The sequence below is a fragment of the Pinus tabuliformis genome, chromosome 1_1, assembly GCF_031772625.1.
Source record: "Pinus tabuliformis cultivar Carrire ecotype Pingquan chromosome 1_1, CPIR1, whole genome shotgun sequence".
Lineage (NCBI taxonomy): Eukaryota > Viridiplantae > Streptophyta > Pinopsida > Pinales > Pinaceae > Pinus > Pinus tabuliformis.
Window position 1 is genome coordinate 220,219,765 of NC_142297.1, and position 24,319 is coordinate 220,244,083.

The following is a 24,319-nucleotide window of genomic DNA, read 5'->3' on the forward strand; positions in this document are numbered from 1 at the left end:
GAAAAGAAAATATTTCTGACCTTGATACTATTTGCAGTATTTGTTCCATGGATGGCTTAGGGATATTTCCTTTTCTGAGGTGCGATTGAGATTTTAGAAATCAACACACAAGTAGATTTCCTCAGACTTCTTTCTTACTGGGACCAAATTTGAAACCTAAGTTGAGTGTCACACCTTGTATATGATTCGGCCATCCAGAAGTTTCCTTAACTCTTTTTGAATAAGAGGCTCAAGCGTTGGATGTAATTTTCTCATTTTTTGTTGGAATGGCTTGGCCCCTTCTTTTATTGGTATCAGATGTTGGATGATTCGTGTGTCATAAGTTTTAAGCTCATCGTATGTCCACGCGAAGACATCTTGATCTTGCTTGAATAAGTGGATAAAGACTTGTCACTCTTGTGGTGTACAACAAGTACCAATATTGACATACTTCAAACCCTTTTATGTTCCCAAGTTAATATGCTCATGCGATAATGTGGAACTATGGGCTTTAGCATTAACAGGACCCCGGAAGCAATTCTGCAGGTCATACAACTTCTCCAATGATACCACACAATTTGGAATGAGATTTCCTTTACTTGTACTAGTTGCATCCTGCAATTCCTTCTCGTGCTTGAACACATCGATCATTGCATCTTTGAACACATCAGTGTTCACCATGAAGCACAGTATCTGTTGATCATCATAAAAAATGCCTAAATTAGTGATATTATCGGGGACGGATGTCTTATAAAAAAATTTCAACTGAAAAATCTACCCTTAATGGTTACAACCTTGCAACGGCATTTTCTAATGCATTTGCAGCTGTGTTACGTATCCTTGGAATAGAAATTATATTAAAATCTTGGAAATGTGAAACCAAAAGACATACCTCTTATTGATAGCTTGTAAGGTGACACACAATGTATGGTATTGCATACCTGTATCACCACAATTTATGAGTCACCTACGGCTTTTAGGATAGCAACGTTGAGGTCAATGGATCTTTGCAAGCCTAATATGAGTGCTTCATATTCTGTAGTGTCGTTCGTGCACTCAAATTCCAATCAGCTAGAGATCAAATATTTTCTTTGTAGCGAGTTTATTAAAACACAACCAACTCCAGAGCTCTCCTGCATTTTGGAACCATCAAAGTACAAATTCCACTTATCATATGTACAAGGATTGGGAACTACACTAGTACTATTACTATTGTTAATTGTACAAATGTCATTTTCACTAATTGGACTAGGAAGGAGCTCCAACTGTGTATCTTATGGGACTGGGGATTGTTGTGCAAGATAGCACCCCAGTTGGGTTTCTAGGAAGCAATTGTAGAAGATAAGTTTTCCGAAAGCCACTGATTCATTATGTCCATTCAAGGGAGTGACAATATGCTTCATGTATCTCTCTGAATTCACCTGTATCTAATTCTTTCTACCCTTATACGGAATCCATAAATGTGACGAGTCCATAGAAAATTACCCTTGTAGCTTGTTGGTCCAGTCTCTGCTCAACAAAACTCCATATGCTTTCGGAATGTGCACAATCACTATGTTGATACATTGGTGGACTCACTCATCGGATGATAAAAAAATGATCACATCTCTAAGTTCACCAACTACATGGACATGAGTTATGTCTAGCTAAATAATTTGTGCATTTGTTTTCTCCCATTTTGCGTTGATTTTATTGGTGATAGATAATGGCATTACGTTCACTAATGCACCAGAATAAACCAAGAAATTGTGTACATTGAAATTGAATATTTCAAAAGTTAACAGAAAAGGGGGGGAGAGTGTATTTGCATCCATTGTTAAAGCATTAAATACAGATTCGAGGTAACCAGAAGATGTACTAGATCCCTTGTTAGAAGAAGCATCATTAACTGTGGTGGACTTCCCAAGTGCACGTAAGAGGATGTCTCGTTGGCTCGTGATCTTTACTATGAGAGCTGTTTTTTAATAAGAGAAGTACCAGCATCAATGTGGCTTATATTCTAACCTTTCGCACTCAAATCCTTAATAAGTTGTCTCTGCAAGGAGTTTAAGGATCCTCTAGAGACCTCTCATCTGACATCAGATAAAACTTTGGAACGAAGGTACTTCATTCTCTTACGGTTAAATAATTATTTCGCCATGGTCATTTTACCAACGTCCCCAAGTCCCAGAATTCCTACAACCCCAGCTTCCCCATTTTGGTGCTCTGTGATAACACTCTTACCTCAAAATATTTTATTTTGTCAACTAATCCAATCAGATATTTGGAGACATACAGGGGTGGTTTTGAAACTATTTCTAGCACCCATCCCACGAGAGTGGCTAGTAACATCCCCTCATTAATGATTAATATACAAAATAAAATTACTCATAATAGAAACCTAGATGAAGTATTATATACCTAGGAATCAGAAAAATGAAAAACACGCTTTGAGAAACAAATAGGGAGAGTTGAGTTCTCACCCATTATAAGGCGCCTTGTCCAGCTCGAAACTGCTGAGTCCTGCAACTTCTTTGAGAGTCTTCTTCCATTTTCCAATGGTGTTGGAATCATATCGTGGTTGCACAGAATCATATGCTTTCTTATTTTGGAGTTAGAGAAGGGCTCGAGTATACCGTCCTTCTCCCTCCATCCATCAAAGTTCTTAAGGCTTGACTGTTGGAAAGGTAGAGGAGGAATGGCACAAAATAACACTAATAATTCACACAATAACATGAGCTATGGCTCTTCTATTGATCACACAAAATCTTTATTATTACAATGAACCTGGTGAGGGGTATTTAAACCTTTTTCGACTAAAGACTAGCCTAAAATAACTTTACTTGCAACCACACACTAAATTCGACTTTACTCAAAATACAACTTAACTTCACTTGAGTCAACTTGATTCAGTTAACTGACTCTCTAAATTTAGCCAACTCTTCACATGGGATTAATTTACCCCTTAATTACGACTTCTAAACTAGAACATGATTCATGACAACTCAAACATGTTTGTTGGTCTATGTCTCACCTAGGCTTAAAATACCCAAGTTTCCTCTATGAAACACAAATACATTTTTTGCTAATGTCTTAGTGAATATATTAGCCAGTTGATCACTAGATTTACAAGGCTTCAAGTGGACTTCTCCGTTGCTCACAACTTCTCTAATAAAATGATATCTAGTATCAATATGCTTACTCTTTTGATGAAGCATATTATTCTTGGATAGTGAAATCTTTGAGGTGTTGTCACAATGTTGATTCTTTTTGTTTCCCCCTGAGTCCATCAAATACTCTTCTTAACCATACTGCTTGGCATAATGTTGATGTCGCTACTACATATTTTTCATCTGCAGATGAAAGTGTCACAATAGGTTGCTTCTTAAATTCCCATTAAATCACACCTGAACCAAGATGGAACACATAACCGAAAATGCTCTTCATATCATCCAAGTTGCCTGCAAAATCACTATCTATATATCCAATCAAATCCTTCTTCTTTGTGCTTACATAAATTATGACACAATCTCTAGTTCTTGCTATGTATCTCATAATACATTTTCCTACTCTCCAATGTGTGTCTTTTCGAGTCTCCTTAAATATGGAAATCAAACTCACTCCTTGCATAATATCTGATCTAGTAGTTGTGAAATACATGAGGCTTCCGACCAATATTTTGAATAGATTGGAATTGACATGTGACCCTTCATCATCCTTACTTATTTGTACCTGTTGCAACTGGTGTTGGGATAGGTTTGCAATTCTCCATCCTGAATCTTTTCAACAAATCTCTAGCATATTTGGAAAATAAAAATTCCCTTCTCGAATTTCTCAACTTCTATGCCAAGAAAATATTTCATGAGACCTAGATCTGTCATCTCAAATTCTTTCATCATGTTTGCTTTAAATTTATCTAACCTAAGATCAACAGTATAAATGATGCCATCCACATGTAAACAAACAATCAAAATTTATCGATGCTCATTTACCTTTTTGTATTAGGTAGGCTCAGTGATGCTTCTGCAAGATCCATTCTTGATCATGTAAGTGTCAATTCTGTTATAGAAAACTCTAGGTTCTTTCTTAATTCAATAGAGCGCTTTCTTCAACCTGTAAACTTTATCTTCTAATCCTTCAACTTCATATCCTGGAGGCTGCTGCACATAAATTTCTTCTTCTAGAATTCCATTCAAGAAGTTTGATTTCACATCCATCTGATATAATTTCCATTTATTCTGAGTTTTTGTGGCTAAGACTACAGTTCGTACAGTATCCAATCTGGCTACCTAAGAAAACGTTTCTCCAAAATCTATTCCCAGTTGCTGTGAGAATCCTTCTTTCTTTAAATATGTCAATTTCACCTTTCTCATTCAACTCTGTCTTGTATACCCATTTCAAACCAATGAGATATTTTTCCGTTGGCAAATCAACCAAATCCCATGTATCATTCTTTTCAATAGCTTCAATTTATTCATCCATGGCTTGCACCCAATTCTCATCTCTAATTTCTTCTTCAAATGAAGAAGGTTGGATTGAAAACAATAAAAAATTTGAACTAACTTCCAAATCATCATAAATATATTTCAGATTTATCACTTTTTTCTTACCATTACTTGATTCATCACCTGATTTACTGCTAGGAGAATTTTGATCTGTTGGTCTGTTTGAAGATCCATGTTCTTCAAAATATCTTGGAGTCCTTGTCGACATGACTTTGTTTGGTGTTTTCCCCTGTGATTCTTGCTACTACTTTTCTGCTACATCATCTTCTTCCAGTAGTGGTACTTGTGCATCAATTTATTTTTTCTATACTCCCATTCCATGACTCTTGTTCTTTGAACACAACATCTTTGTTAATTATGGTCTTCTTGGTGACATGTTTATACAATTTGTAAGCTTTTGACTATTCACTATAACCAGTAAATATGCATTTTTCACTTTTATCATCCAACTTTCCTTTTAGTTCTTTAGGAACATGTGCATAGGCTACACAACAAAACATTACGAGATGAGATACGCTACAATACATACATGACCATGCTTCTTCTGGTACTCTTTTCATCACACTCTTTATAGGATATTTTTTTATCACATAAACAACACATGCAATTGCTTCTACCCAATACTCATTAGATAAGTTTCTTCCTTTCAACATGCTCCTTGACATGTTCATAATTGTCCTGTTCTTTCTCTCTGCTACACCATTTTGTTGTGGTGTGTATCTAGTTGTAAATTGTATTATGATTCCATGTTGTTTGCAGTAATCATCAATCTAACATCAATACCTTGATCTGGCAATCACTTTGGCTCTCTGCTAAAGCTTTGAATTTTTTGAACTTTGCAAAAGTTTCAGACTTCTGCTTCAAGAAGTAAACCCATGTCTTTCTGCTATAATCATCAATGAAAGTGAGGAAGTAGAAACTTCCACCAATCGACTATGTCCTCATAGGTCCACACAATTCAATATGCATTGGCTCAAGAGGTTGTTTTGCTCTATATGCAACTCCCTTTGGAAACATTTCACGGTGTTGCTTTCCCAAGATCCAACACTCATAAGTACTAGTAGGTTCTTTGATGGGAGGTAACACTCTAACGATTTTTCTGTTGCAACAATCTTAAACCAGAGAAGTGCAAGTGTCCAAACCGAAAGTGCCATAACCAATAATCATTAGAACATGCAACAGTAAGCGAACTGGCCTGATCACTGTAATTCATAATTAGAGGAAAGAGTTTGTTCCTCATCATCTACACCTTTGTCATCAGCTGCTTGCTTGGGGGCTTGTCATATATAACACACTATTGTCCTTGAAAGATAACTCTATATCATTTTTATGTCAATTGATCAACACTTATTAAATTATGTTTTCGACCAGGGACATAATATACCTCTGAGATTGTCTTCAGCTCCCCCTTCTTGGTCATAATGTTGACCACTCCTTTGCCATCTATATCCATAGTCTTTTCATTCCCCAAATTTACCTTTGTCTTCATAGATTGATCCAAATTTGCAACCAAATTCTTGTTGTTTTTCATATGGTTGTTGCAACCACTCTTTAATAGCCACACATTATCAGAAGGTTCATGCATGGTATGGTAAGCTAGGAACATGGAGTTAGTATTCTCCATAGTGACATTAGCTCTCTGGTTTCCTTGATCAGTTATCCTCTTCCTGCAATCACGGGCATAGTGACCAAATTTAATACAATAATAACATCTCACCTTTGATTTGTCAACTCTTTGATTATTAGATATCATTTTTTGGGATTCAACTGTGTTAAGTAAGTCATTCATCTATGACCATTTCCATGAGAGGTAGTTGTAATTGATCAATTTCTCATTATTTTTTAACAATCCACTTAGCACTCATTGCATCAGGTGATGCTCACATGGATGAAGAAGTAGGATTGAAACTACTGAAATGAATCACATAGCGTCAACCATCACTCTCAGGGCTTGCACCCAGTAACCAAGACTTCCTAGGAGGTCACCCATCTCAGATCGCTTTTGGCTCAAGTGTGCTTATCTATGGAGTTTTCTCCACAATCAAGCCCACTTAGCTTGCTATCCCATTTTCAAAACCTTAGCAAGTATTGTGCCTCATGAACCATTCAAGTAGATCTCCCTTCACTCTTTTGTACTTAAGTATTGAGGGGCTTTCGCAGTCCCTAATATTAGATATCATTTTTTGGGATTCAACTATGTTAAGTAAGTAATTCATCTTTGATTATTGTTGAAGCTTTTGTTGTTGCTTCCACTTTCATGTTCATTCTCTTCTCTACCATCTCTTTGAGCACTTGATCTTCCACCTCATACTTTTCCTCTCGATCTACCTTTGCCTCGACCTCAGTGTTTTCAAATAGACATCTGGATTTTGAAAGTGGTTTCTAAAGTGGAATCCTATTTCTATCTAGCCTTACTTCATGGGATAGAAGTGATCCCATCATCTCATCAACTGTCAATGTTTCCAAATCCTTGCTTCTTCTATGGCTGCTGCCACAACGTCAAATATGGTAGACAAAGATCTGAGGACCTTCTCAACCACTGTTTGATCTTTAATATCATCAACATAAATTTTAAATGATTTACAATAGTCATGTCCTGATTCATGAATGAATCGATGTCCTTTGTCTCCTTCATCTGCAAACTCTCAAAATCTCTTCTAGTATTCTGCAACTTAACAATATTGAATTTGGTCATACCTTTATAGCTTGTTTCCAAGGTCTCCCATGTTGTTTTTGCTGAAGATGTGATCATAATTTTCTGGAACACTGCTCGATCCACTCACTGTTAGATACGTTGCAACGATTTTGCATTCTTCTTTTTGTCTTTCTTCCATTGTTCCTTATCTAGATTAGTGAGGGCTCGTTCCTCTGCATGATTCTTAGGTTTTGGAAATCTATTCGCGACATAGTCCCAAACATTGTGTGCCTTCAACATGGTCTCCATTTTAATGACCCACACATCATAATCCTTCCCTGTGAATGGAGGAATTTGTCACTGAAAAGTAGATGAAATCGTCTTTAAAAAAACCTTCTCTTCAAATAATAATATCCCTTTTAAAGCTTTGCTAAGCCTTCTTTATTATTAAAAAAAAAAAATTATAAAAACAAAGCCTTTTATAATAAGCTCTTTCCAAAACAAAAAAGCCACCTTTTAAAAAGACTTTATATTAAAGCACCACTCATAACACACCTTAAAAAAATCCTTTCAAAAGTTTTTAAAACTAATGGTGACATATCCTTTAAAAACTGCGCAAATTTTTGGAGTTCTGTACAATGTTAAGTTTGCAATAAAGTGTCACACTTTTTGTATTAACAAAGTGTAAATTTCGCACCCGAATTGCACATGTTTTACTCTTTAACAGCGTGACAATTTTGTAATACAATTTAAAAAATAAAAATTGTCGGCCTTCTTCACTTGTCATTCTTCTCATTGACTCTACATGCACCACAGATCTTGTGATCCTTCCTTGGTTTTGATACCAATTTGTTGGAAAGGTAGAGGAGGAAAGATACAAAATAACACAAATAATTCACACAACAACACGAGTTGTGGCTCTTCTATTAATCACACAAAAACTTGATTATTACAATGAACCCGGTGAGGGGTATTTAAACCTTTTCCAACTAGCGACTCGCTTAAAATAACTTGACCGGCAACCACACACTAAATTCGACTTTACTCAAAATACGAATTAACTTGACTTGAATCAACTTGACTCAACTTGATTAAGTTAACTGACTCTCTAAATTTAGCCAACTCTTCATGTGATAGTAATTAGCTATCTTTAACATTGACATGGAATAATAGGGGAAGAATGGTCGACCCTTTTCTCCAACATGGAGTCAAGCATGAACAACAACTCATCCAAACACCACTTTGAATCGACATAATTGCTGGAGAGAACAACAATATGGACATGGGCGACTCGAATAGTGCCTTGTATCTTATCAGTTAAGCTTTCTCCTTTCTGCATTTCTTCCCTGTCTAGGAACACTCACAATCAATGAATTGTGAGGCGATGGTAAATATGATTGACAAACGTGTTCTTAACATCAGGGCCTCTATGATTGAGGAAGACATTGTACTGGTATCAATTGTTGCCATCTGTCGTGGAAGTGGAGGCAGAGGCGGAGCCCGATCTGGAGGAAGATGTCATGAAATGCATAATAATAGAAAAGTAATACAAAATATTGGGAATGCACAATCAATCGCCTCAATATAATATTTTCGTTTAGTTGAGGTCACAAGTTCAAAGGGGCTACCAACTGCTTCTAAGATATTAGCAGGTGTTTGGCATGCTCTGTGTCTTTATCTCTCGATATGTATTTTTTCATCTGAAAAAATAGTGTTTGGAGCAACTCTCAACTATACATTGTTTTGTTCATAGTTTTGTTCGAGATAGGACCACTAGACCTCTATCACTCTATACTTGCCAGACAATGAACCTAACTACAATGCAATGTCAATGTCAAATTCATTCGCGGTTATTGAAATATAGTTTCTCTTATTTAATGACTAAATTATAGTTGCCCCTCTCTGCTACCATTTATGTAATTAATAGATAAATTGATTAAAGCTTATTTTGTTTTTGAGTAGCCTTTAAGTGTGATTTTTTGGAGTTTCTAGCAAATTTCTGGATAGAATATGGCGAAAATATTTGTGGCTAAATCTTGAATTCTGTTGTTTAAACTGGTTTTTTGATTGCATATATGGATTCAACACCCTCAAAAATCACTAGGGTACTTCGATTCAGAAGAGTTCACATGTGATCTCAATGAATTTGTGTCGAATTCTCTCCCAGATTTTAGACAAATTAGATTGGAAAATAAACCAGCATAAATCCATCTTGAGTATGGATCTAACATGAGCCGAGAAGGATCAAACTTTTTCACGTGCAAATTTCTTTAGAATGCAGAATACAATATGTTATTTTTCATTATTTAATTAATATTTTTGAATGTTAAATAAAATATATATAGCCAAATAAATATTTTAACTTCTATTCATTTTTTTATTATAACGAACGTTATTTTTCTACGAATTATAAAAAGAAAACTTAAAAAAAAATAAAATTACAGAAAATAAAACTTAAACTTACTTCATTGTTAATAAAATAAGTTTAATTAAAACCATGCCAGATTTTTAGTGGGTAACGAAGCCAAAGCCGAAAATGTGCCCCGACAGGGCCCCACGTGACGCGTTTCATCTCTTTCCTCGCAACGACGATTCCATTTCTTTTGATTATACTCCAAAGAAAGTCTTCATTTTGCTTTTGATTTTATTTCACTGAGTACGGCCTGCCGATTAGTCTATGCCACCGAACTTTCTAGTTACGGCTCTCATATTTTTTAATTCAAAAGACGATTTCAACTCAAGTTCAGAAATAGATATATCAAAGTAAAGGACTTTGGTAAACTAAAGTATAAATTGGGTCTGCGTGGGCCCAAATATAAGTAGTACCACTAACAACTACACTATATTAAAATATAAGTAGGACCACTAACAACTACACTATATTAAAATATATTATATCAAGTATTTTTTATATTTAAAAGAAATATTAATATTCATGGTAAATTATAAAGTTATATTAAAAATATTTAATTAAATAGTTGTAGTTAACGTCTTTTAATTAATTTGGAATTATTATTCTATTTAGATTTTTTTATAGAAGAAATAAAGACATTTATAATGTAATTAATCAAACATTGATCAGAAGCATCACTCTTTTCTTTGTCACTATTTTTATTGGAATTATTATTCTATTTAATTTTTTATATAAGAAATAAAGATATTTATAATGTAATTATCAAATATTATGTTAATGTTTGATAAGAGGTATTACTCTTTTTTTGGGTAACTATTCTTATTGTTATAAGGGTTATGGTATATTGGAGTTTGTATGTTGTTATGGATTGTATTTCTTAATTAATATTAGATCAATTTTTGGTATAGAAAAGTGTTTTTATAATAAATAATTAATAGAGATATATATTTTAAGTATATCTAATTTAATAATGGACATTTTTTAAAGAAGGGATGTGTAAGAACTATTGTGAAGTAGTTTGAATGAGATATATATATATATATATATATATATTTTGGGCATAGAGCGGGGCAAGAAATTTGAGCAACAAATATATTCCCACTTCAAACAATTAACCATTATGTTAATCATAATGTGTAATGCAAAACAATATGTATTTAATTAAAAATTACATCAAGAGTTTAAACATGGTTATCAACTTTATCATATTCCTTCAAAGTTCTCTTTTTTTGAGGTTGTATTTAATTGTTTTTACCTCCATTTAAAAAGGTGGTATTTTCAATATCATCCCTTTTTTGGGGTTAAAATTATAATGTTTTACAACCATAATATTAAAAATCCATAATGATTTTAATGAAAACCTTAAAATCAATCCCAAATCAAAAGTGGTACTACTATAACCACTTTTCTTTTTTTCAAATTTTTTTTTTCTCGTTGAACCACTCTAAGTCAACATTATTGAGCTAAGTCGACACAAAGTCAAAGATTTTTGGGGTTCTCCCACTCACTGCCAAGATTGGCAATATGGCTTCTCGAGGAAACTTGGACTTCTCAGCCCACCACCACTTTGTGGATAGATTTCTAGCAACAAATTTAACAATGACACATCCCCATATCGACTCAGGAGGACGAATTGAGATGGGGCTACATCCCAAAGGTGTTTTCTCCATTTATGAAGCTTATGGCATGGAAGTCAGTCACCAAATTTTCCCCAAACCTATTATCTATACCAATATTTGGAAAAGGAAATTGTGGCCCATGTTCCAATCTTTCTATAGCTATTAGTCTAAGAAAATATATTAACTTGCAATAACCTCCAAAAGCGCAAGTGCTCAGGTCCTTCTTGTTGCAATATTTTCCATCATGAATCAAAAAATTGAGTGCATATTCTTAATGCATGCCCCTAATCCCAACACTTATAGCAAATCCTAGAATCAAGTATGCAAAAATTGCATAGAGACTTAAAAGTATATCAAAAACCATCAAGAGATGGAGAGTCCAAGGTTTCCAAAATCCAATCCTAAATAGGGTCTTGACCCTTCTACTTATCTTACTTCTTCGGTCCATATGGAAGGAAAGAAATAGACACATTTTCAGAGACTACTCTATGCCACACAATTCTCCTTGGATCATTTTTTGAAAGAACATCAAGGAATCAATAGTCACTCAAGCATGAAATGGGCAGGATTGGTAAATGATCCAGAAAGCTCTGGAAAACCTCAAAAATAAGATTGCTCAAACATTGATGGAAAAAGTTCCAAGTCATAGAGCTCAACAATACCTTTCTAATGGTGTGAACAACACCTCAAAAAAATTTCATATGACAAAGTTATGACAGTTTGAAGATTTTGACCAAACGACAAAAATCCAATGTCAAAGTCAACATATAGGACACATGGCATCACTGATAGGGGTCATAACACTGATATAGACCAATGGTAGATTGACTTGTGGCGGCTGATGGGGCACCCGTCATCCTATGTGGATGAATCTAGTTTGACATGTGGCATTGATCAGTTGACTAACCGTTGATGCAGTGGTTAGGCAACCAATGTGAGCTTGCCACATGACCTAATCAAGGGATGCCATGAGGCACCTCGAGGGACGTTGAAAAATGTTGGAATCATCTCATGCAAACCGAGAATTATGGTTGGTTATAACTATAATTATAATGCACATGGTAAAAGATGGTGTATTATATGTTTATGACATGGTTTAGAACCTAATTGCAATGCAATGTCAATGTCAAATTCATTCACCGTTACTGAAATATAGTTTCTCTTATTTAATGACTAAATTATAATTGCTCCTCTCTGGTACCATTTATGTAATTAATAGATAAATTGATTAAAGTTTATTTTGTTTTTAAGGATTAGCCTTTAAGTGTGATTTTTTGGAGTTTCTAGCAGATTTATGGATAAAATATGGTGAAAACATTTGTGGCTAAATCTTGATTTATGTTGTTTAAACTGGTTTTTTTATTACATATATGGATTCAACACTCTCAAAAATCACTAGAGTACTTCGATTCATAAGAGTTCACCTGTGTTTTCATTGAATCCGTGTCAAATTTCATGCCAGATTTTAGACAAATTAGATTGGAAAATAAACCAATATAGATCCATCTTAAGTATGGAGCCGAAAGGGATCAAATTTCTTCACGTGCGAACTTCTTTAGAGTGCAAAATACAATATGTTATTTTTCATTATTTAAATTGTATTTTTGAATGCTAAATAGAGTATATATAGGACCAAATAAATATTTTAACTTCTACATTTTTTAACTTCTATTCATTTTTTTAATTATAGCCAACATTATTTTCCTATTTAGAACATAATATTTAATTTTTAATTTTATTTAAAAAAAAGACAGATCAACAGACAAACTTACACATCTCCTTGTAAAAAACTTTCCAAAAAATAAAATTCCAAAAATGAAAATGCAACTTAAAACTCGCGTAGTCTAAGAAGGCAGAGGAGTTGCCCGGAAAGTTATGGAAATTCCGGTCATATTTAGAGAAAATCTGGCAAGGATTTTTGTAAATCCAAGTTATAGTTGTTAAACTTCAAAATTTTAGCTGTCCTAGACATTTTTTATGGTGCTGAATCCATTTCCACCATCAAAAACATGATTCAAACACTACCTCTACAAAAAATTTTGAATTTTTTTTGCCCAAATTCTAATAATTTTTTACCGTCCGGCCAATTCCGACCAATTCCTCAGCCTCGTTAGACGACTCCCTTACTTAATTGTTAATAAAATAAATTTTATTAAAAACATGCCATATTTTTAGTGGGTAACGAACCCAAAACCGAAAATATATGGCGGTGGCAGTTCGTGGTTGCCACGGACAGGGCCCCACGTAACGCGTTTTGTCTCTTTCCTCGGTACGATGATTCCATTTCGCTTTATTAGGCCGATAGGCCTTCCCTTTGGAACAGACTTTGGTCGTTCCTTTTTCTCCCGTGCTGACACGTGGACAGTTATGCCATCGATGGGTTTCTCCCTTCCCTTTGTCTCCCGTGCTTCTTTTCTTTGAGAGATTGACACTTGGCATTCTTCAGACTAGAATGTACATGTGACATCTGTGCACAGTTTTTTTTAGGGCCGCTCTCTACTGACATCTGTGCACATTTCATGATATTCGTCACGCTTTTCCTCCTTCAGTTACTCGTCATGGCCTTCATCCTTCAGTTACGGGCCCAACATGGCCTTCATTTCTGTTATGGGTGGAGGGTTGTTATCGGCGGAGAGCTCGAGAACCATCATCCTCATTGTTACAAGTAAACGAGTCTATGGGTTTGCTGATATCTCCTTCACTGTCACAAGATCAATCAGGCTTATGAGGTAAATTGGCTGCCTAAGAGTAATCTTTATCTATAATCTATATGCATTTTCATTCTGTAATATGGGACTCTTATGCAGGACCACGGTTTTCTGATTGTTGTTACTTTTGTGATAATGAGCAGACGTTAATGTCCAGTGTAAAGATAATGGAATGAAATCGTTTGTTATTTGCGTTTCATATACGTGATTTACAGTTCAGAGTAATCTTCGTGAGGTGGAGGAATTCGAGGAGCTAAGTGATATTTGCTGCAGCAGCAGAAGGGAAATTTGAAGCTACACAGTCCCAGAACTCTTGCGATTTTGCAGGGTCCTATTTGTTCTCCGCAGGGGTTTTTGATCTGTCAAGATGATGCTCTCGGTGCAAAATAATCCCCGCCATCAGCAACAGCAGGGCCAGGGTTCGATTCCTGCTGGCTACAATAGGGAGTCTTTTAAGATAGAGGGTTCGATTCCCGCTGGCTACAATAGGGAGTCTTTTAAGATAGATTATGGAGAACATTTTCTTTCGCAGCCGGACTCGTGTTCGACCAATCAGAAGACGCAGTCCGTGGAAACAAGGGATGGTAAGTGCTTTTCCTGGCTGAGGGATTTTTAAAGAACAAACGTGGAAATGTTGTCATAGATCTTTGTATTCTGAAAACATCATTTTACGTCAGAACCCCCGTCAAATTGTTTAATGTTTGAAAAAAAATGAATTATTTGGATAGTCGCTATGTATCTGTTGACGATTCTAGTTTGAAATCTAACTTGGATCCGGAGATAAGCCGAGGTTCTGATTTTGAATATTTTTCTCTTCCCATCCGCATCTCGAATTTAATATCTGGCAGTTTATTGTCGTTTATTTTGTTTTATTATTTTTGTTTTTTATTTATTGTTTGCACGCCCACTTGAGCTTCCCATCTCAGTAAGCTCCCAGTTAGCTCTTATGTAACAAATTACATCTTCTCTAGGTTTTGATCGGGTGAGTTTTAGGGCCAATGCCGTTATTTTTTTGCGTTCATAATTATATTAATATGCAGAAATAATACCGCATACATTATAATAGAAAAATGTCGTGAAGACAGCCGTCACAAACTAAGGCTAGGCCGAAATACCTAGTCTATAAAAACTCTCCCCAGAGGCCCCAGATAGAAAGAGTTATAACGAGCCACAGTGCCTGACACAGATAGCAGTAAACACATCGAAAAAATTCCATCTGGTCAGAGCAAACGTTCAGATCAGGAAGCAGCTGGAATGGTGCCTATTGTAGCACGGGGCTTTTTATTTTCAGGAGGTTCCCACCAGTTGTCTGCCGTCTTCTGGCTCCGAATCCGCCACAACGGGCTTCTATCCGTTGTTGCCCCTTGTCTTTTTCATCCCCATCTTTGCGGCGAATACAATAAATTGAAGAGTTTTTCAACACTGGTTTTTCCATTTAGTTAGACATCCCCATAAGATGTGAGTAGCTATAGGCTCAAGGATTTTGAATGAATCTTAATTTAACTATGGTGGGGAAATCTATCTATTCTTCGAGTCATCAATATACAATATTTGGTCTGCTACCCAAGGAATGACCCCGGTTAACTGTCCTCCTAACAGTCAAGTTAAGGTCATTTGACGGTTAAGGCGTTGGATTTTTTGTTATAACTGAAGGCACATATTCTTTACAAAATATTCGCTACAAGCCCTAAGGTCTAGTAACAGAGGCTAACATATCTTAATTATTGCATCAGATTTAAATATATACTATTTGGCTCAAATTAGCGTTGTGCCTGATTGTAACATGCATAATTGAGTACCGAGATTACTTTATCCTCTTATTTCCAGGAAATTTTGGGGGTATGAGCTCCCCTTGCTCAATTTTTTTTCCTCAGTAACTGAACATGGGGGTAAACTGTAACATTGATTTAAATATATGTTGGAATTTGGTTCCCATTAATTAATTTGGTTACGAAGTAAGATAAATAATGTCATGATCATGGTTTTTACATAACAATTTCTATTTTTAAAAATTCCATAAGAGAATAGCACTGAGTTCTGTTATCCTTTAACTTCCAAAGAGTGAACTAGTTAACATTGATGAAAAATTGAAAACAGGTTTGAAATTACAGTCCTGCAGGCATTACCTTTTATTTATTTTGTGTTTTGCTGTGATAGGGTTGAATTAAAACTCTACTAGCTGCGTTTTTTCTTACCTTGGGTGTATTGTGTAAAATTCTTCTCTGTTGTGGAATCAGGGATGGGTGCTACTTTGAACGCAGGCAAACCCAAGAAGGGTTCGATAGTAGCAGTATTTGGCCTGGGGGCTGTTGGGCTTGCTGTAAGTACTAAGAACAAGTGCCCTCTTTATGTTCCACTGTATGCATATTAGTATATGTTGCAGTTTTAAAGTCCTCAAACCTTTTTCTAGGGACTATTCTGTTCACTTCCCCTACCTGCATTTTCATTGGGACCAATATGATGAGGGTAGAGTTTAATTATATGTTAGCCTTCTGACCCGAGTTTAACTACGCAGGCTTGTGAAGGTGTAAGAATTGCAGGAGCTGCTCGAATAATTGGAATCGATTTCAATAATGAGAGATATGAACGAGGTAATTGTATATTTCCCACTTCCATTATTGGAAAATCTGTGTACATATGTTGATATGTTGACTTGTAGAATTGCCTTTTTAACCCTTTCTTGTAATCTTTCCTTTCTCACCAAAACAATTTGGAGTAACGGAATTTATAAACCCTAAAGAGTACGAAAAACCTATTCAGCAGGTATGTTGAGCTGCCCAAAATGATCATCAAACTCTCTCCCAAATCAGAGTATTGGTTGCTTTTGACTAGTGTGGTACTTTAGTACTTAGGTGAGGGAGATTTTAAGTTTTGGCATGGAGTGCACTCATTCACCATCCATTCAAAGCAGTGTAGACTCTTAATTTCCAAACACTTATAAAAAATGTTTACAGGTAATTGCGGAAAAAACTGATGGAGGGGTGGACTACAGCGTCGAATGCACAGGGAGTATTGAGGCCATGGTTCAAGCTTTGGAATGTTGCCATGATGTACTAGCTCTTGGTTTCCTTTGGTTTAAGATACATCAATCATTTCAATTCTAAGTTGTAGCTTTAAAGTTTAAACTGATTGCTTCGATTTAATTAAGAAAATGCAGGCAATGCATATGTTTGATATCAGAGTTCTATTTTTGCAAGGTTGGGGTGTAGTCGTTTTAACAGGGGTCCCTCGTTCAGACGCAGTCTTTAAAACGAATCCTGTAAACTTTCTGAGCGAGAAAACATTGAAAGGAACCTTCTTTGGAAATTATAAGCCTCGTACTGATTTGCCAGGCCTTGTAGAGATGTATTTGAATGGGGTAAGACTTCATAACATAGTTGTAACAGCTTATTCAAACCATAATTGTAGATAATACTGTGTGGTCATATTTCCCAGTTGTTTTTTTTTGTCCGTACCATGACGGGAGCAATCTATGCTTATCATATCTAATTAGAGTTATAATTACGGTTTTAATCTTTCCTTCCTTGATTGTTAAATTTGCAGGAGCTTGAACTGGATAAATTTGTTACAGACAAGGTTTCTTTTGCTGACATCAACAAGGCATTTGATCACATGCTTAAAGGAGAGGGTCTGAGAACTGTAATTAAAGTCATCCAGGATTAGTGACAAATATGAACACAGTTGGACTATCTCCAATGTTATGAAGGCATGCTGAACTATTTCAAACTGTTATGTGATTAATGTCGTGGCTTTTATGTGTAACTATGGTATGCAATTAAAGTCCTGGAAAGCATGTAAACAGTTATAATAATTTTAGGGTAAGTATGATGTTTAAGTTTTGACACTGCTTCCAAAATAGCCATCCAAAAGGTCATTACTATAATAGCTTGATTAGAAATAGATTGAATGAGAAGGTCCAGATGGGTATTCAATCATCTCCATCCATCTGTTCTGCATCCTCAGTGCTTACTTGAACAATATATCAGCCTTCATATTTATCCCTTGCAGACATGCTGAAAAGATAATGACATGGAATTTTTCCTTGCTTCTCTGATTCCGTCCAATGATGGGCCAACTGCAAATTTTCCTGATTGAAATTTCCATTTGACCTCTCTGCAATGTGTTTGGAATATCTTATCACCTGTAGACAATTTAAACCTTTCTCTATTGCTATTTTCAGAATCTACCAAAAAGCATAAAGTTCTGCTCTGTTGTTTGATCCATCTCCTACAGCTCTGCTTTGAAACTGATCTCGTAATTGTCTCTTAAAGTAATGCCTCATGATCCACAATAGCTGGGATTACCTTGACAAGCCTCATTGAAATAACTCCACACTATTGTTATATATATATATATATATATATATATATATATATTCAATCAATTAGTTTTGGGTATTTGCTTTCTAGATTGTTACCGTGACAAATCTAGGGTAATCCCTGAGAAATTATGCTTGGGGTTATAATTGTGGAGCCATTGAGTGCAGAATTGATGCGTAGATCCTGTAGCAAGAGATCTAAATTGTGCAGGGCGATTGAAGTAGGCAAAGTGTCCAGGTTACAGATGTAGCGGCGAAGAGTGGCCAACAATGGGGTGGCACTAAAACTACTTATGTGATAGATACGGAAGAAGAAACTCATCACAATTTCGAAAGTATTCATATTTTCCATTTAAAATGTAAATTCTTCTGATTCCTTTTTCAAGAAAACAGTGGGAATTTATAGATTGTGTTTCTTTGTTTACATTAATGATAAAAGATCCAGACGAAATTCCCTGAAGGCTTGTTCTTTTTCAGGGTTTGAGTGAAAAATGTCGCTGCGTATGTATCCTACTTATGGAAAAGGGTATAAACAGTTTTGGGGCGGCAAAGATTGCTCCAGAGAAAATTCCAAGAAACTGAAATCATTTTAATTGAATTTGAAATTGTAGAAACCTTGAACCCCTTTCTTGGTTTGAAATCAAAGTTGAAGATGATTGGTCTGAGTAGAAGGAAAACGAGTGTATGGGAGTATGGGAGTGTAGAAGGAAAAATATCTGGAGACACAGATTATGTGAGGAAGCAAAACACAAAGATGGTCTAAAACTATTGTTAGAATTGGATATCAAAGAAACCTGTTAACCTATTGCGAATGAGTGATGCATAAGCAGTGTTAAGTGGGGGCAATTGCTGTGTGACCAATGTTCTGTGTGAACTGGCGATCATTGGGAGTTGTTATCTGGAGACACAGATTAAAGTATAACTGAAAATTTTGGTTGAGACTATTTCCATTTTTGGAAAGCCAAATTGTAAAATGCCCTTTAAAGGAAGGATGTGTAGGGATTGCAGAAATTTCCAGAATCAAATTCTTGATGTAAATTTTTAAAAATTCACCTTATATTAAAGGTTTCTGATTTTTCTGAGAGCGCTCTTTCTTATTTTTAAACCCCTTAAAGGTGGGGTGGGGATGTAAGATATATATTTTATTTGTAGAAATTCAGACAAGTAAATAGAACATTTAAAATATTTGCACTGTTTTGCCTCTTAAAATGCTTGAAAATGAAAGTTTTTATTGTATCTTGGACAGAGCATAGATTAATAAGTGCTAAAAGCTTGCTTTGAGGGCCAGAGAAATACAGATTGTTTTGAATGGTGGGTTTGCCAAAATGGAATCTAAAACCACTATATTTGAGGACTTAAATATGTAAAACAAAATACTTTGAAAAATACAATACATGAATTTAAAATCGGTTTCAAAATTTTAATAATGTTAATGTTTTAGTTCTACTATCAACCAGTAATGTAAGTGATTTGTTTTAACATTTGCAAATCACAAATTTCTTCATTTTTCATTTACCATGCACAACGTTGTAATTTACTTTTCATTTAGAAAAAAACTGTGCTGCCAATAATCTATTGAACCTATTGAGCTTTAAGTATGAACGCGTTCTACACTTACTATATTAATATGAATGGTTTGGTTTTGGTTTTGTTCTTCTAATATCAAATGTACTGGTACAGGATGGTCAACGTGGTTATTGCCTTCGTCACTACTTACCTTTATATATGCTTGACTATCTATAGAACTTTCTTCCTTTCACTAATCCTATCGGCCTCTCTTTGTACCTTTTGGGACAATTGCTAGTTATACTCCAAAGAAAGTCTTCTTTTTGCTTTTGATTTTATTTCATTAGAGTACGGCCTGCCGACTAGTCTATGCCACGCAACTTTCTAGTTACGGCTCTCTTATTTTTTAATTCAAAAACGATTTCAACTCAAGTTCAGAAATAGATATATCGAAGTAAAGGACTTTGGTAAACTAAACTATACGTTGGGTTTGCGTGGGCCCAAATATAAGCAGGACCACTAACAACTACACTATATTAAGTATTTTTCATATTTAAAAGAAATATAAATATTGATTGTAAATTATAGTCATATTAAAAATATTTAATTAAATAGTTGTAGTTAAGGGTTATGGTATACTGGAACTTGTATGTTGTTATGGATTGTATTTCTTAATTAATATGAGATCAATTTTTGGTATAGAAAAGTGTTTTTATAACAAATAATTAATAGAGGTATATATTCTAAGTATATCCAAATTTTTTTATATTCTAAGTATATCCAATTTAATAATGGACTTTTTTAAAGAAGGCATGTGGTAAGAGCTATTGTGAAGTACTTAAATGAGAATTTTTTATTTTTTGGCATAGAGCAGGGCAAGAAATTTGAGCAACAAGTATATTCCCACTTCAAACAGTTAACCATTATGTTAATCATAATGTGTAATGCAAAACGATATGTATTTAATTAAAAATTACATTACGATTTTAAAAAACGATATGTATTTAATTAAAAATTACATCACGATTTTAAACATGGTTATCAACGTTATCATATTCCTACAAAGTTCTCTTTTTTAGATGTTGTATTTAATCGTTTTTACCTCCATTTAAAAAGGTGGTATTTTCAATATCATCCCTTTTTTGGGGTTGAAATTATAATGTTTTACAACCATAATATTAAAAACCCATAATGTTTTTAATGAAAACCTTAAAATCAACCCCAAACCAAAAAGTGGTACTACTATAACCATTTTTCTTCATTTTCTTCTTTTTTTCTTTTTTCTCGTTGAACCACTCTGCCTCAACATTACTGAGTTAAGCCGACACAAAGTCAAATATTATTGGGCTTCTCCCACTCACTACCAAGATTGGCAATATGGCTTCCCGAGGAAACTTGGACTTCTAAATCCACCACCACTTTGTGGATAGATTTCTAGCAACAGATTTAATGATGATGCATCCCCATCTCGACTCAGGAGGACAAATTGAGATGGGGCTACATCCCAGAAGTGTTTTCTCCATTTATGAAGCTTATGACATGGAAGTCAGTCACCAAAATTTCCCCAAACCTATTATCTGTAACAATATTTGGAAAAAGAAATTGTGACCCAAGTTCCAATCTTTCTATAGCTATTGGTCTAAGAAAATATATTAACTTGCAATAAACTCCAAATGCGCAAGTGCTCAAGTCCTTCTTGTTGCAATATTTTCCACCATGAATCAAAAAATTAAGAGCATCTTGTTAACACATGCCCCTAATCCCAACACCTATAGCAAATCCTAGAATCAAGTATGCAAAAATTGCATAGAGACTTAAAAGTATATCAAAAACCATCAAGAGATGGAGAGTCCAAGGTTTCCAAAATCCAATCCTAAATAGGGTCTTAACCCTTCTACTTAGCTTACTTGTTCGGTCCATATGGAAGGAAAGAAATAGACACATTTTCAGAGACTACTCTATGCCACACAATTCTCCTTGGATCATTTTTTGAAAGAACATCAAGGAATCAATAGTCACTCAAGCATGAAATGAGCAGGATTGGTATGTGATCCAGGAAGCTCCCGGAAACCTCAAAAATCAGATTGCTCAAACATTGATGGGAAAAACTCCAAGTCATAGAGCTCAACAATACCTTTCTAATGGTGTGAACAACACCTCAAAAGAATTTCATATGACAAAGTTATGACAGTTTGAAGATTTTGACCAAACAACAAAAATCAAAAGTCAAAGTCAACATATAGGACACATGGCATTATTGATAGGGGTCATAAAACTGACATGAACCAATGGTAGATTGACTTGTGGCGGTTGACAGGGCACCCTACATCCTATGTGGATGAATCTAGTTTGACATGTAGCATTGATCGGTTGACTAACTATTGATGCAGTGGTTAGGAAACCAATGTGAGCTTGCCACATGACCCAATCAAGGGATGCGTGTGGCACCTCGAGGGACGTTGAAAAATGTTGGAATCATCTCATGCAAACCGAGAATTATGGTTGGTTATAACTATAATTGTAATGCACGTGGTAAAAGATGGTGTATTATATGTTTATGACATGGTTTGTTTGGCCATATCATATAAAATATGGTTGAAAACAAAGTATAGTTATAATCAACGAATATGCCACCATATGTAACGTTACAACATGGTGGGAGCGTGCCATATATGGTTTATATGATTTTTTTGAGTGTCAACATAATATTTGGTTATTGCTTTTATTATAACATATGGTTACAAACCATATGCCATATAAAGAAAGCCACCATTATAAGTTGCAAGCCAAAATGGAGAGGCCCACAGGCTTCACCCTAGGACCTCCCCCAACTATATGCCATTTTTAAATGCCCAAACCAAGTTGACAAGGGGCAGGGTTTGATAAAGTATGCCCATACAATAATATTTAACCCCATCATCTAGTGGCACTAGACCACAAAGAGAGAGAGTCGAACAAAGGAACGATAGGTGGCCAAGCCAGGGGTTTTGTGCCTAGAGTGAGCATGAATTTTGAAGAATACTCTAGGATATATTTTGTGGATATTCCAAGGATATTCTACTATTCTGGAACATTTTTCGATGTTGAGATTCTCAGAGAGTTCATGTGGTGAAGGTGACAAAACCATATGAACTTTATAGTTATTTTACACGATTTTTTGAGACGAGTCCACTGGTGCAGTGATAATTTCAATATGAGCAGTTGATATGAGGGCTCATGGAAGAAGTCCACATGTGTTAGTAATGCTTGGCATGAATTTCGAGATAGAGATGCACTTTTCAAAAAAAAATTGCGTCTATAGAAAAATGTTGTCGAATGATGAGAAGGACCTATTGGTATTGTGTTCGATGTGTTTTGAGCATCTGAGTGAGCGTTTTGGCTTACGAACAATGTAAGTTTCATTTACTATTGATTTTTCTCTTTCGATATTTGTAAGAGGGAGAACATGTACCAGAACATGTATTTGCAAATATGCTTGAGTCTGAGTAGCAGATTCAAAGAGGGTCTATGCCACTTTATGTGAGAGTCCTTGTGTCGAAAAGGAAGAGCCTTATTGTAGAGAAACTAATGAAGCAACTACACAATTGAGTGGAGCCCAGAGGTGTAGCTCATACGTTGTGGGTGAACTTTGTTATCAAATTCAGGTGCATTTGTCCATATTTTCATTTCTTCATGTGTTTTTCACTTATGGTTATTTCATCCTATTTATGTTATTTTATTTAAACTCATCGAAGTAAAGATCTTGGATCATGTTGTTATCAGAGCATACCAGATCAAGCTTGGTATCAGAGTGATATTCCTTTACATGAATAGTGAGTGTGGATTCTTAACATGGAAAATCTTAGAGAGGGTGAAGGAAAACTTAAGACTTTCAAATTTGATAATATAAGTGCAACTCAAAGAAAGAAAGTGGAGAATGAAAACATCCATACAAAAGATGGTAAGGCTTTCCATAAGGCTTTCTACTAGATGGCAGATATGCTAGAAAATTTGTTTGCAGATTATCAGAAGAGAGTTGAAGTCAACTAGATCGTTTAAGCAGAGAATGTTGAGTTGAGAAGAAAGTTACAAGTAGCAAAAGAGAAGAAGTAGATATTCCAACTTTAGTTGCAAGCCACAGAAGATGATTTGGTAAAGTTGCAGCATGATGAAACCTTAGTGTATCCATCCTCCACACTTGAGGTGGTAGAACTACCTCGATATGCAGAATTAGGCTATGGGGGAGATGAAGATGCAACATCCTCCAAAACCACCAATGAAAGAGACTTCAAAGCCACAGAAGCAAGAGATTCTTTAAGCAATGAGTCTAAATCAGTGTAGGCTAAGAGCACATCACACTATCCTAATGATCATGATCACAAGTTGTCTTTAAAGGGAGGTGAGAATTTTAGAGGATGAACTAAGTTCTCCTCACTAGAGCTGCACAAAAGACAACCATTCAAGGAAAGTTATGTCAAACAAAAAGGATACACAACATAAGGGCTCCTCTCCACATAAGGAGAAAAATAAGGGCAAGAATATTTGGATGAAGAAAAACCATTGTGACCATTGCAACAAGGGTGGACATTAGAGAGCTACTTGTTGGAAGGTCCATTCGGAGCTACGTCTGAAGAAGGAACAAAATCTTGTGAAATCGCATGTGGGGAAAACAACTTTT

At 35.3% G+C, this 24,319-nt stretch overlaps 1 protein-coding gene and 1 long non-coding RNA gene across 2 annotated transcripts; both read left to right on the top strand.

Moving 5' to 3' along the window:
* Nucleotides 1-13,745: 13,745 nt before the first annotated feature.
* LOC149212331 (uncharacterized) lies at nt 13,746-14,285 on the top strand. The gene is made up of 2 exons (XR_016250226.1): nt 13,746-13,859; nt 13,982-14,285. It is a non-coding gene; the product is annotated as an uncharacterized LOC149212331 (long non-coding RNA).
* A 2,628-nt stretch (nt 14,286-16,913) lies between these two features.
* On the top strand, nt 16,914-17,687 carry LOC149212332 (alcohol dehydrogenase-like). The gene is made up of 2 exons (XM_089390594.1): nt 16,914-17,196; nt 17,382-17,687. The coding sequence occupies exons 1-2, from the start codon at nt 16,990-16,992 to the stop codon at nt 17,499-17,501; spliced, it is 327 nt and encodes a 108-aa protein (XP_089246720.1). The 5' UTR covers nt 16,914-16,989; the 3' UTR covers nt 17,502-17,687.
* Nucleotides 17,688-24,319: the final 6,632 nt, after the last annotated feature.